This window comes from Carcharhinus amblyrhynchos, chromosome 26 (genome assembly GCF_965287045.1).
Source record: "Carcharhinus amblyrhynchos chromosome 26, sCarAmb.v2.hapA, whole genome shotgun sequence".
Lineage (NCBI taxonomy): Eukaryota > Metazoa > Chordata > Chondrichthyes > Carcharhiniformes > Carcharhinidae > Carcharhinus > Carcharhinus amblyrhynchos.
This window is the reverse complement of record NC_137349.1, coordinates 32,434,870-32,447,980: the sequence shown is the minus strand read 5'-3', so window position 1 is coordinate 32,447,980 and position 13,111 is coordinate 32,434,870. Positions and strand designations below refer to the sequence as shown.

General features: G+C 43.5%; 1 protein-coding gene across 2 annotated transcripts in view; it reads left to right on the top strand.

The window, feature by feature from the left end:
• Positions 1–12,358, top strand: part of mpnd (MPN domain containing) — a 40,594-nt gene extending 28,236 nt beyond the window's left edge. For both annotated transcript variants that reach the window (XM_080212754.1, XM_080212755.1), the window contains exons 11-13: positions 3,562–3,651; positions 4,901–4,993; positions 5,691–12,358. In XM_080212754.1, coding sequence (XP_080068880.1) covers positions 3,562–3,651; positions 4,901–4,993; positions 5,691–5,777 — 270 coding nt within the window. In that variant the 3' untranslated portion in view covers positions 5,778–12,358. The remainder of the gene's footprint in view (positions 1–3,561; positions 3,652–4,900; positions 4,994–5,690) is intronic.
• The last annotated feature ends 753 nt before the right edge of the window (positions 12,359–13,111 follow it).

Here is a 13,111-nt window from a genome sequence, read left to right as displayed (position 1 = left end):
CCCTAACTTGGGCTTGATCTGACAATTGGGTTGGAATTTTCCCATCCCAGCTGCTACGGGAATTATAATGGGTGAGACAAGGACTATGCAAAGGGTCCGTTGACCTCGGGTGGGATTTTCCGACCTTGGAGTGAACACAGCTGGAAAATCCCGCCCTTGAAAGGCTGAGAAGTGATTCAATCCCAATTATTTTTGTACGCTCCGCTGCTAAGTCAAAACCTAAAGTGGAAATGTACAGCACCAGGTTATTATTAATCAGCAGCATTAAATTAAACCTCCTCTTGATTAATTTAAGTAGTTTTAGAGAACCATACAGAATCTTGTTCGCTCTCACACTCACTGACTGGGTAACAAATTTTCCCTGCCTCTTTTTAAAGTTTTTAAAAAAATTTTATTTATTATTGTCACAAGTAAGCTTACATTAACACCACAATGAAGTTACTGTGAAAATCTTTGGAACTCCACCAAAGACTCATCTGTGAAAGGAAAATTGTGTGTGGGAAAATGGGAATACTTTTGAGGAAATGGTAGTGGATGCTCGTATATGGATTCTTAAGAGAGGAGTTTGCATTTGTATAGCACCTTGCAGGGCATCCCAAAGAAATGTAGTCACTGTTAAATTGAGGAAACGTGACAGTTAATTTATCCACAGGAAGGTCCCACAAATAGCAACGTGATGACAACCCCAGATGAAATGTTTGTCATATTGGCTGAAGGATTAGTAAGAACATAAGAAATAGGAGCAGGAGTAGGCCATCTAACCCTTCGAGCCTGCCCCGCCATTCAATAAGATCATAGCTGATCTGAAGTGGATCAGTTCCACTTTCCCGCTTTCTCCCCACAACCCTTAATTCCCCTGTCTATCAGAAATCTATCTACCCGTGACTTAAATATATTCAACGAGGCAGCCTCCACCACTTCAACGGGCAGAGAATTCTAGAGATTCACCACCCTTTGAGTGAAGAAGTTCCTCCTCAACTCTGTTCTAAACTGCCCCCCCCTCTTATTTTGAGACTCTGCCCTCTAGTTCTGTTTTCCTTTCTAAGCGGAAAGAATCTCTCTACCTCTACCCTATCTAGCCCCTTCATTATCTTATGTCTCAATAAGATAGTAGTAGCCAGGACCCTCAGAGCAATTTGTTCTCTTCTAATAAATCAATGGAGTCTTTTACATTCATCTGACAGGGCAGCCAAGGCCTTGTTTTAATGCCTCATTTCAAAGATACCACACTTGACAATCCAATACTCCCTCTGTATTGCATTGAGGTGTCAGGCGGCACAGTGGTACACTACAGTAAAGTTACACTGCGATCAGGATGCAGAGACACCAGATAAAAGCTACAGTACAACAATGCAAAGGGATACAGTATTTCCACGGTGAGTGTGGTTAGCACTGCTGCCTGACAGCGCCAGCGATCTGGGTTCAATTCCAGCTTTGGCTCACTGTCTGTGTGGAGTTTGTACATTTTCCCCATGTCTGCGTGGGTTTCCACTGGGTGCTCTGTTTTCCTCCCACACTGCAAAGATGTGCAGGTTTGGTGGCTTGGCTGTGCTAAATTGCCCCTTAGTATCCAAAGATGTGTAGAGTAAGGAGAAACGTGAGGACTAATGGGGATAGGGCAGGCAGTGGGCCTAGGTAAAACTTTCTGTTGGCGAGTTGGTGCAGACTCGATGGACTGAATGGCCTCCTTCTACAGATTAGCTGTTTTTTTTTAAATCAAATCCAATCAATCTGGCACCCATGGAAGCCTACGGAAGTTGGATTGTTGTAAATGCTTAACTGGTTTGTTGATGTCTTTCACAGATGAGAACTTGTTGCCACTTCCTGCTGTGACTTCCATGTGATTCCAGTCCAGTGCTAAGCATTTGATTCTTAATGCCCTTGAGCCAATTAATGATTGTCAGTCCACAACTGGCTGGCCACTGTTGCCCACATCCAAAAAAAATCAAGCAATACAAAGGCTACAGAGAAATTTTACTGAGTTGGACAAGGAGACCAGCAAAACTGGGACAAATTTTGAAACAAAGGTGATTAACGGGAGATAATGGTGTTCAAAATTGTAGAGGGTTGACTTGGAAATGGGGAAAATCATTGCAGTGCTGTTTAGAAGTTTTCAGAACAGATAGAGGTTAGCAGATTATTTTTATTGCACAGAGTTATTGGTACACAGGATGTTCACCCAGAGACAATGGTGAAAGTGGAATTCTTAACAGCCATAAAGGAGTTGATGAGAAATATTTGAAAAAGGTCAAATTGAGTGTAGGTATTGGGAATAATGAATAGCTTTTAGTGAGCCAGTGCAGACACTATGGGCCAAATAGCTTCATTCAGGTTGTAGCTTGGATTAGAGGTCAAAAGGTTAGGCTTTAAGTCCCATCTCAGGGTTTGGATCTTTTCTGTACCGTGAGAGTACACCATTATTGGATGAATTGTTAGAATCCCTGCAGTACAGAAGGAAGCCATTTGGCCCATTGAGCCTGCACCCATCAGTCCAATCCAGGCCCGTAACCCCACGTATTTACTCTGCAAATCCCCCTGACACTTAGAGGGCAATTTAGCATAGCCAATCAACCTAACCCACACGTATTTGGATTGTGGGAAGAAACTGGAGCACCCGGAGGAAACCGATGCAGACGTGGGGAGGAAGTGTGAACCACGTAGACAGTAACCCAAGGCCAGATTTGAACCCGGGTTCCTGGCGCTGTCAAGTAGCAGGGCTAACTACTGTGCCGTCAAAACCTGCTGAAGCAAACCTGTTCAAATGAACATAAAAGTTTCTTTAACAGTACCATTAAAACAGATCTCATTTATTGCATTGCTGTTAGTGGAATCTGAGTGTGTAAATTGGCTGTCAGAATGATCACTAAGTAAGCAACCCCACTACAAAAGTACACGATTGGCTAAGAGTTATTATGGGACATGCTAAGGGCATGAGTACACAACATTAATGTCAGGTCTTTCTATTCCTTGTGTGCTCCGGGATAGAAATTCAGTTCCCTGATTTTTGCCTTTGCAAAGCAGTGTTTGACATTCAGCTTGGGGCTGAGTGGGGGGGGGTGGTTATTTCAGCCTTTCCTGTGATGCATAAAGTCTTCCGTTTTGCAGTATTTGTGTCTGCAGCTGGGATATCTGAAACGGGCACGAGACTCTGTGTGTGTGCAAATCGGGATCCCGTGCAAACCTCCTACAGCCAGTGGACCAAGTGAGTGTCCTTTTGGCGCACGCAGTTCACTGGTGATGCGTATGTGAACCCAGATTTGGTTCTGGGGTCGTGTCTGCAGGAACTGGTGGGCGCGCTGGCCACATGCTTATTCTGAATGGAAGTTCTTGGCCAGTGATTCCATTCTTGGGGAAGTGAATTGCAGGTGGACACTGGGTCAGGAAATGAGTAATTGTTAATGGAACATTGTAACATGATGCATACGTCACTTGCTGCGTCGCTGCTGTAAAGATGGACTGAAGGGTTGGCCATCTTATTGCCAATAGTCTAATCATGTCGCCTCCATTTTGTTCCTGTTTTGCATATCCTCTCTGCTTTTAATGTCTTCTCATCTCTTCTAGCAAAAGCCCAATGATTATGGCATTCCCATGGAGGTGGAGATGACCTACGTGCAGGATACATTCCTAACTTCTGATGTCCTACATGAAATGGTACTTTTTTTTTGGCTGCCGGACTTAAGATTTGTTTCACAAAATAAAAGTGTACCTTTTGCAGGTTGAGAAATGTTTCCCAGTGTTTTTGCCTGGAGACTGTGAGTTGTAATGTGACCCACTGGAGATAGAAGCATGGTAGTCTGTCACGGGCTGAATACAGATGGAGCTCAGTGCGGCTTAAGGCACGCGAGTAGTTTTATAATTTTGTATTTCTCCCAAAGTGACTCCAGAAAGTGAATGTCACCATCTCCCAGTGACTGTCCAGAGCATTTCAGCACGAAGCCCACACTTCTGGAGCCTCCTTAAAAATAATTTCTCCACTTGCGCTTTGGTCTGCTTCCCATCCCCTCCCACCTCCTGCTCCATGCCCTCCTCTGCTACAATTGCTGTCTAAACAACAGCAAATGTAATAAATGGCAGGCATCAGGAGCCACTGTCGGAATACTCTGATCTTTTTGACTTCTGATCAAAGCTTACACTTGAATGAAACATTGAGGAGTTAAGAAAAAAAAACCAAGAACAAATACATAGGTAAGTTTCAAAATATACCCCTGCATAAGGAGAAAAATCTAGTGATAGAGTTACAAGAAGAAGGCAGGAGAAAGGCAATGAAGTGTCCTGCTTATTCGGAGAACTGGTGCAGCCACAATGGGCCGAATGGCCGCCTGTGTTGTAACAAATCTGTCAAAAAGTCCTAATGTGCTTCCTGAACTTTCAATAATGTCCCACCCAGTGGCCAGAACCCGCAAGTGCATGCAAACTCAAAAGTTGTTGTTAAAACCTCTTGCGTTATCACATATCAGTTTTATCTGTGTCACAATCGGCTCACATTAACACTGCAATGGAGTTACGGTAAAAATCCCCCAGTCGCCGCACTCTGGCGTTTGTTCGGGTACGTTGAGGGACAATTTAGCATGGCCAGAGCACCTAACCAGCACTGTGGGAGGAAACTGGAGCACCCGGAGGCAACCCACACAGACACGGGGAGAATGTGCAGACTCTGTACAGACCGTGATCCAAGCTGGGAATCGAACCCTGGTCCCTGGCACTGTGAGGCAACAGTGCTAACCACTATGCCACTGTTGCCAGTGACAATGCTTAAAAAAACTAAATCGCATGTCAGCGTGGATACACCTCCCATTGAAACACCATTGCTCAAAGAGAGGAGGGGAGAGATGGTGGGTTAGAACAGGGCAGGTGTGACCAGTGTACTAATCTGTAAGTTCTGTTGAAACTCCCTTGGCAGATGCTTCTGCTGGAATATTACAAAGCAGCTCCGGACATTGTGAAGTTCAACGACAAATGGAATGATGAGACAACATTTCTGGATAAAGTTAAGGTAAGTGGCTTTTCTCCTGTGAATATTCCTAATGCAGTTGAGGATCGCAGGTGATGCAGTTTTTTTAATAGTGTCACAAGCAGGCTTATATTCACACTGTAATGAAGTTACTGTGAAAATCCTCTAGTCGCCACGTTCCGGCGCCTGTTCAGATACACTGAGGGAGAATTTAGCATGGCCAATGTACCTAACCAGCACGTCTTTCAGACTGTGGGAGGAAACCGGAGCAGCCGGAGGAAACCCACGCAGACGCAGAGGCTACGTGCAAACTCAGCACAGTGACCCAAGCCGGGAATCGAACCTGAGTCCCTGGCGCTGAGAGGTTAAGCACTCATGCTACCTCGCTGTGTTTTGGTTTCCATGCTTACCACAGACAAGCAAACAAAAGTAGGAAATATGAAATGAACAGGCTGATGTGGGATTTTGCACGCACGATGGAGATGCTCAGTAAGCAATCTCAGGCACGGGCTGCGTACCCACTGACGTGGTTTTCTGGAGCAATGGTTCCTCTCGGCTAACACAATGAGTGTCCCATTGCTGAGTCTTGGCTTGCCAGTAACTTCAATCCGTGGCATTTAAACAGCAGAGTCCGTGGGAGCTTTGTGGGAGGCTTTGGGAAATGCTACCAGTTTCTGTGATTTGCTGGCTCAGTTATATCTCAACTTAATCACTTGCTTTATTTCTTTTTGCATTAAAGGGATCCATGGCCAACAGAACCCCAAAGGACCAAACTTTTGTAAAAGTTCTGGAACACATTTATTACCAGCTGGGAGCCTGCAGCTAGCTGACCGTTGCTGCATTCTAGGCACCTCTGAAAAGGAACAAAGCTGGGAAAAGAAAAAGTGAGAAGGAACTGAGAGAAGTGAATGTGGAAATTATTCAGGGTCAAATGAAAATGTGATTGTTTAGTGTTTTCTGTTTTGAATAGTTTTTGTGGTAGAAGTGGAAGCCTTGAGAATGGCTGAATGTTGACATCTGCTTCAGTTTGTAGACTGTCGGTGTCCTAGGTTCACCGTAGAAAGCCGGTGGGAATGGCAAAATGTTAAATGTTGACATTCTCGGAGATGCTACATTCGAATAATGAACTGAAGAGTGGTTTTCGGGAGAGGTTTTAGTTTTCCCTTCTCCAGTGTCCTGGGTCCTGAACTCTCTCAAGCTTGCAGCATGAGCTGGAACCCTGCGCCTGAGTTGAAAGGAAAAGACCAGATCCCTGGTCTGGAAACGGGCCCACGCAAACAACACCACAAAGCTACAAGGAGGTATCTTCACAGTATTGATTGCTGAGGTCAGAACGTGACAGGGTTGCTGCAATACCTTAAGTGATTATGACTTGAAGACTCGCAGTCCTTTAGACACCTACACAGGCTTAATCTGAGACTTATTGGTCTGACACTGTCAGAGAGTCTCAACTTTCATCTCCTTTGCCCATGTTGGGAACCTCCACAAGGTAGGGAAACTACAGGAAGGACCAGCGATCCATGTTACTGGGAACCCCAGTGTGCACAACTGCATCACCCTGCCTCGGAGATTGAAAGCTTCCTACCTCCATGCAGTCTTATTGCATTGATTTGCACCTTTTCCCCAATCCGAATTGGAATCTGCCTAAAATACATTGTTCACGGCACATAGGGAAGAGTTGTATTTAGAGCTAGTCTCCCCCTTTGATTCTGAGCAGAGTAGTTGCTTCTTGTGTGTTTTGCTTCACACTGAGCTGAGTATTGCCGTCAGTGGAAATTTAACATTGCTCCCTTGCCTCTTACCCAGTGGTAGGAAACAAAAGGGAATATCATTTAGTTGGAACTACCCCATTTGTACATCAAGCAGGAGAAAGGGCCCAGTAAAACTACAGACCAATCTGGTTTCCCCTTTCCTACTCGCAGCTGACGGGAATCATATTTAACAGCTATCAGGAAATCGCAATCCAGGGAATTTGAGGCATAGACCTTTGTATAATCAGCATTTGAAGCATTGCAGGGTAATTTTTAAATGAGACTGTCCTTGGGCCTATAGCAGATTTAGTAAAAGAGGATCCACATTCATAAAGCTGGGATCTATCCTCCAGTATTATTCTCTTACCTCATTGTCCAAGAACTTAAATAAATATAGTAGTTCCAGGCTCAAATATCATGACTGGCTTCTAGACAGCCAGAAACAAATGTGTGTAATTCATTCGGGTTCTTACTGATGTGGGCCGTTAGATTCTTTTAAAAATAATATCTTGGGAGGTGCTATGTAAAATATAAATAACTCACATGCTGGCATCATGTAGGGGGAAAAAAAGTTACTTAAGTTTTACACGTGTTCCACAAATCCTCCTACTGATGAACAAAACACCCTGAGGTCACCTTTGAAGTTTTGGTCGCTAGTTGGTTGTTATCTGTTGCTTGGATTAGCAAGTCTCTGTGTGTGTTACTGAGATGTGTTGTCAGACTTTTTACTGTGTTTACGCCAGTCCAAGGCCGGCATACCCACATCATGAGATGAATAAACCAGAGGATCCCAGGATCCTTCAAGGTGTACCACTGACCATACCCCGGGGTGGCAGTGAATTAATTGGCCTTAGTACTTGTGGGGCTAGAAAGTGGAAAAATCAGCCAGATGTTGAGTGCAGTGTATGTGTGTGTTTGGGACAGGGTAGGGGGTAATCACTTGGACAGGGCACTGGAGGGCGCACAGCAAAGGTTTCAGTGCCTTCTGAGGGTTGAGGGGTTAAACCAGCACTGATTGCATTGAAAATGGCAGTGACCTCTGATGTTACCGTGAGGTTTCCAATTGTCCTCATGGCGCTGAAATGTAACGATTACGATTAGAACTCTTGATCAGACCATTAGCTCACTTGCTCTCCTTTTGAACTCAATCAACTCTTAACTGTAAATGTATCTTCATGCACCCAGTAGTATTCCTTGTAAAGCTAGAAGGAAAATAACTTTTCCCGTTGCTCACCCATGTATCCTGAGAATTGGGTTATTAAAAAGCTTTGGTTTCTATGAAGCCAGGGTTTAATAGGCAGAGATTGCTTGTATTCCGGGAGTCCAAGCTCCATCATCTGTGCCCGCCACCAGAGACTTCTTGTGAGACTTTTGAGACTTCTTACTGCCGCCAGAAGCAGTATTGAGTGTGGCCACTAGATGGCAGTGATGTAGCCAGTTGGTGCTGTTCTCCTTTGGCTGCATTTCCCACAGAGGGAAATCAAATGAACTTGCCTGTTCTTTAGCAAATGTGATATTACAATTATACTACATAGTTCTGGCCCAAAACAGAGAAAGAGAATCTGGCAGTACCTGACCGAAACTACTTTTACCAAACAGGCTGCTGTTCTGGGTGGGTGAGATTTGTAATCATTAAAAGATGTTCTGCAAAATGCTGAGTGCAGTATTATCAAAATTCCCTTTTGTGGTATCGCAACATGGGAAGATTAACTGGTTAGCACTCGTGGCAGAAAGTAGCACAAATACATGTCTAGGGGTGGCAGAGTGGTTAGTGCTGCTGCCTCACAGCAATAGGGACCCAGGTTCAATTCCAGCCTTGGGTCAATGGGAGATGCTTGCAGGTTCTCCCTGTATATGCGTGTCCAAGGATATGCAGGTAATGTTGATTGGCCATGCTAAATTCTCCCTTCGTGTCAGGGGGATTAGCAGGTTAAATATGTGAGGTTACAGGGATAGGGCTTGGATGAGATAGTTGTCAGTGCAGGCTGGATGGGCTGAATGGCTTCCTTCTGCACTGTAGGATTCTATGGAAACATAGGAATGGCACCCTTGAGGGAGAAAGGGCCCTGAAATAAGGGCAGAGCATAGCCTTTAGTTGGAACTCGTGATTCTTTTATTCTCTTTCAGCTGTTAGTGCTAGCGGAATGGATCATATTGGTAGCAATTGGACAGTGATTGAATACGTCCTCACGAATGGATGAAACAATGCGTTATACAGGCCACAGTAGTTCCAGTAGGTAAGGCAAGAGCGTGCATTAAGGAATTTACCCAAATTGTGTGATAACAGCATCCCACCAGTTCAAGTTTCCCCCACCAACAGTGAACAATCCGTGTGGAATGATTAAAAATGACTTCTTCTGCAAAATCATCCGTGACATTTGAAAGTTGCAGGAATGTATAAAAGCAGCAGCAAAAAAGGTCATTTCAAGGTACAGAGCAACCACTATGCCAATAGAAAGTAAATTAATTTGATTTTTCTTTTAAAAAACGTATTTAAAACCACTAATGATCTCTCTTTGATTGATGTGTTAAGAGCAATTAGAAAAGAACAGCAATTGCACTTTGTGACCTGAAGAGGAAGTGGTGGTCGCGATCACAGCTTTGAGTAGCAGAATGATGTGTTTTATATAGCATAGTACTGCTATCCTTAGCAGGGCATCTTCTGGTTTATTGTCAAGGACCCAGTATGGGATTTCTCGAGTTGCTCAGAGATTTCACTGACTCTCCCGTCCATTATTCTTCACTGGAACCCTAACTCTGAAATTCAGTCTTTAGCAACTTTGGCCAACACAAGGCATCAACTTCCAGACACCTTCCCGAGACTGTGGAAAAATACCGCTTTACCTGAAAAACGCTTTAACTATTGGAATTCTCGTCTCATATGCATTGTATGTTGTGACTACAGATGTGCCGCAAGGTTCTGACCATCAGTGCTTATATTTTTATATGAATTTCTCGTAGCACTTTAGAGAAGAGTTGCCAGTTTGTGGGGGGAGGGAGGGGGTGTTCGTTTTGCAATCATTACAAATGTCCGCATCATACAAACCAGGTATTTAGTTTGATTCACTTATCTATTTAGAATTAATAGATTTTAGCTGGGCAGAGACATGGTTGCAACAGTGATTGGCCTCTCTGAGCAAGGTAAAGGAAAATGCAACCAGGGTACCCAATCTGTGGTCTAACCCCTGCTAGAATATTTGTGTGCAGAAGTTGGGTCTCACCATTCCAGGGACCCAGGTTCGATTCTGGCCTTGGGTGACTGTGTGGAGTTTGCGTGTTCTCCCCATGTCTCTGGGTTCTCCAGTTTCCTCCCACAGTCCAAAGATGTGCAGGTTAGGTGGATTAGCTATGCTAAATTAGTGTCTGTAGATGTGTAGGTTAGGTGGATTAGCCATGATAAATGTGCAGGGTTACGGGTGTAGGTAGAGCAGGGGGTGGGCTAGGGTAAGATGCTTTTTTGGGTAGTCGGTGGAGACTCGATGGGCTGGATGACTTCCTCTTATTCTGCAGGGATTCTGTGATTGGGATTGACTTCGGTGCCATGCATGCATAGTTGTTCTGCCACCATTTGCTGTCTAAATGGAAGAGAGGAATAGAAGGTACTGGAATAGCTTCAGAGATCTGTGGAACATGAAGGGTGCAACATTTGCAGAAAAAAAATCAAACTTTTATCTTCAACTCTCATTGGGTTGAATGTGACTCTCAGGCAATCTCAAGTTAACTAGAACAGATACACAAGCACAATGTCTCAAATCCAATTATCTGAAAACCGGCCCTATTTATAAGCTGCTGTGCATGATGTTAAATTTTTGTGAAATGAATAAAGTAACTTGTCAGTTTATCCAGTTAGGTACTGCATTGGCACAATGTGCCAGGCCATTGGCTTCACACTGTCAGTCTATTCCTGGACTTAAAAGTGCCCTGAGCAACCCTCGTACCTCACCTGGCCTGAAAACTGGCAAGTTCTAAAATCTGGCACAGATTCTGCCCTCAGGTTGCCTGTTTTGAGATACTCTACTTGTACAAACAAATTTAGGTTTGTTTTTCGAAACAGAACTTCAGTTTTATTTTTCTACTTGATTCTTTGTTTTATTTTCATTGGACTATACAGGCTGTGGGTTGTAGACTATAAATTGGATCACTCAGATTATTATTATTTATCTGTCTCTGCACTCCTGCTTGCTGATGGAGAATTCCATCAATGTTCTTTCAGACGGACCTGGAACTGCTAGCTTCATTCTCAAGTGTCAAAGGCACCAGCACTCAGGTACTTGGCTTGAAGCTTTTCCCAATAGTTTGGCGAATAAACTGGTGAAGAGTCTTGGTTGGAACAGCAACAGTAGGGACACTATCAGCTCTCTGGAATAGGGAGGGAGACTGGCAAGAGAAATCAGCCAGGTATTCATACCATCCTCACCTACTATTGAACTTTCCCATGTCAGCCTCAGCACTGATGGCTGATGTAGGTGAAGCATGGTAACTCATGAGCTATTGGAGGGATCTTTGTGGTTCTGGAGTTCAGTGAGAATTGGCATTTGTGACCATGGAGATGAGAACACCTTCTGAAGGAGGTCAAGTCCCAACTTTATCACATTTCAGCAACTGAAAATGGAGGTGGTTTACTCAGAGTTTGGGGTAAGAACAGCCTCGGCCATGTTTCAGCAGGTGCCAGAGTTGTCTAACTATAATTTCAAGTAGAACAAAAACAGAAAAATGCTGAAAAATCTCAGCAGATCTGACAGCGTCTACGGAAAGAGAAATGCTCATCCAGACTCAAATCGTTGGCTCTATTCTCTCCCCAGATGCTGTCAGACCTGTTCAGATTTTCAGCATTTTTCAGTTTTTGTTTCAGCTGCCATCAGCCACAGTATTTTGCATTTATCATAATTTCAGGTGAGCTACATGTTGCTTTAGTAATTAACAACATGACTAAATGCTCCAGATTTCTCCTTGACTAAAAGAACGATGCACATGAGAAACAAAATACAAAGAGCTAACTGCAAACCTAAGAGAGAGTACAGTGGCTGTTTGTGGGATAGTATGGATACATGAGATGTCTCCTTTATCCATGCACATGATATTTATAACACTCAAATAGTGACTGTAGTCCAGACTGACATAATAAAATGTCTGCTCTGGCAACTAACTGTAAGGCCTCCTTTTGAAATGTGTTTGGGGTGGGGTGAGGGGCAGTTAATGTGGACTGGTTCAGTGTGCAGAGAAATCCCTCAGGACACACTAATCTGCTATGCTTACTGAGAGGCCGCTGGAGACTGGTATGAAATTACTGGTGCAGTAAAAGAATTGAGGTTTGACTAAATATCAATGATATAAATAATGCTGACACTAAGCTCCACCCAACCCCAGCACCAGGCTGCCTCATCTTTAATAAGCACGTAGCGGTTACAAAGGTCACAATCCGCATTGGGTGCATTACTGAATTGTGCAGTATCTTGAAGGAGCACTGGGCTTATTTAAACATAATCTTTACAAATTGTGGCAGAAACAGGATTATATAGCTTCTTGACACTGACGAGACCAAGTGAATTTACTGTAAAAGAGCTGTAAATATTCAATTTTATGAACTGCAATTGTTGAAAAACCTCAGATGTAGACACTTTTAAAATCTAAAATATAATTTTTAAGTTTTAGTTTTTATTAATAAAATGGATTTGAAAATCTGAACTTGAATTGTATTTGTTTGCTGACAGTGCATTGTCCAGTCTGATGTATCTAGCGATCAGGAAACTCTATGACACCGAGTCCTACACAACTATCTTGACTTATGCAACACTAGAGGGAGCAACACTGAGAAAGATCTTGCATATGAGTTTATTATTGTCCCTCTGAATTGAAAATTTGGATCTAATCCAGTTGACTCTCCAGTTAGTAATTTTTTCCAGCTGTCTTTCCTGATTCCTGGAAACTAATGGAAGGCAAGTGCATTCAGCTAGACGTTCCAGCTTGCAATATGTACAGAAAGAGGCCCTGATCTGTTCCAGTTTCCCTCCCTAGAGGATGGCTTTTACACATATGGAAGGTTTGAACTTCCACACACTTGATCTTAAAATTGAATCTTGTGCCTGAAGCTCCATTTGTGGTTTCTAAATGATGATCTGGTTAGTAAGTTAACTGTCCAGCATGAAACTGATGCATAAGATCTCAGGACTACAAGACTATATAGAGGTAAACATCCAACAAGTCTATAGGAATATTGTAGGACTTTAAGTTGGCAGCCTTCAATCTTGAGACAATGGTTTGCACTGTGGTAGCTAACTCTGTATAAATATCCTGTGGTATAACTCAGGGACTTGTTCCAGCATGACAGTCTCTTAACACACTTGCTGCAGGGGAAGACAATGGCCTGAGAAGGTGCAGCGGCCTCTTTTTGCTGGGGACTCTCTTCTGG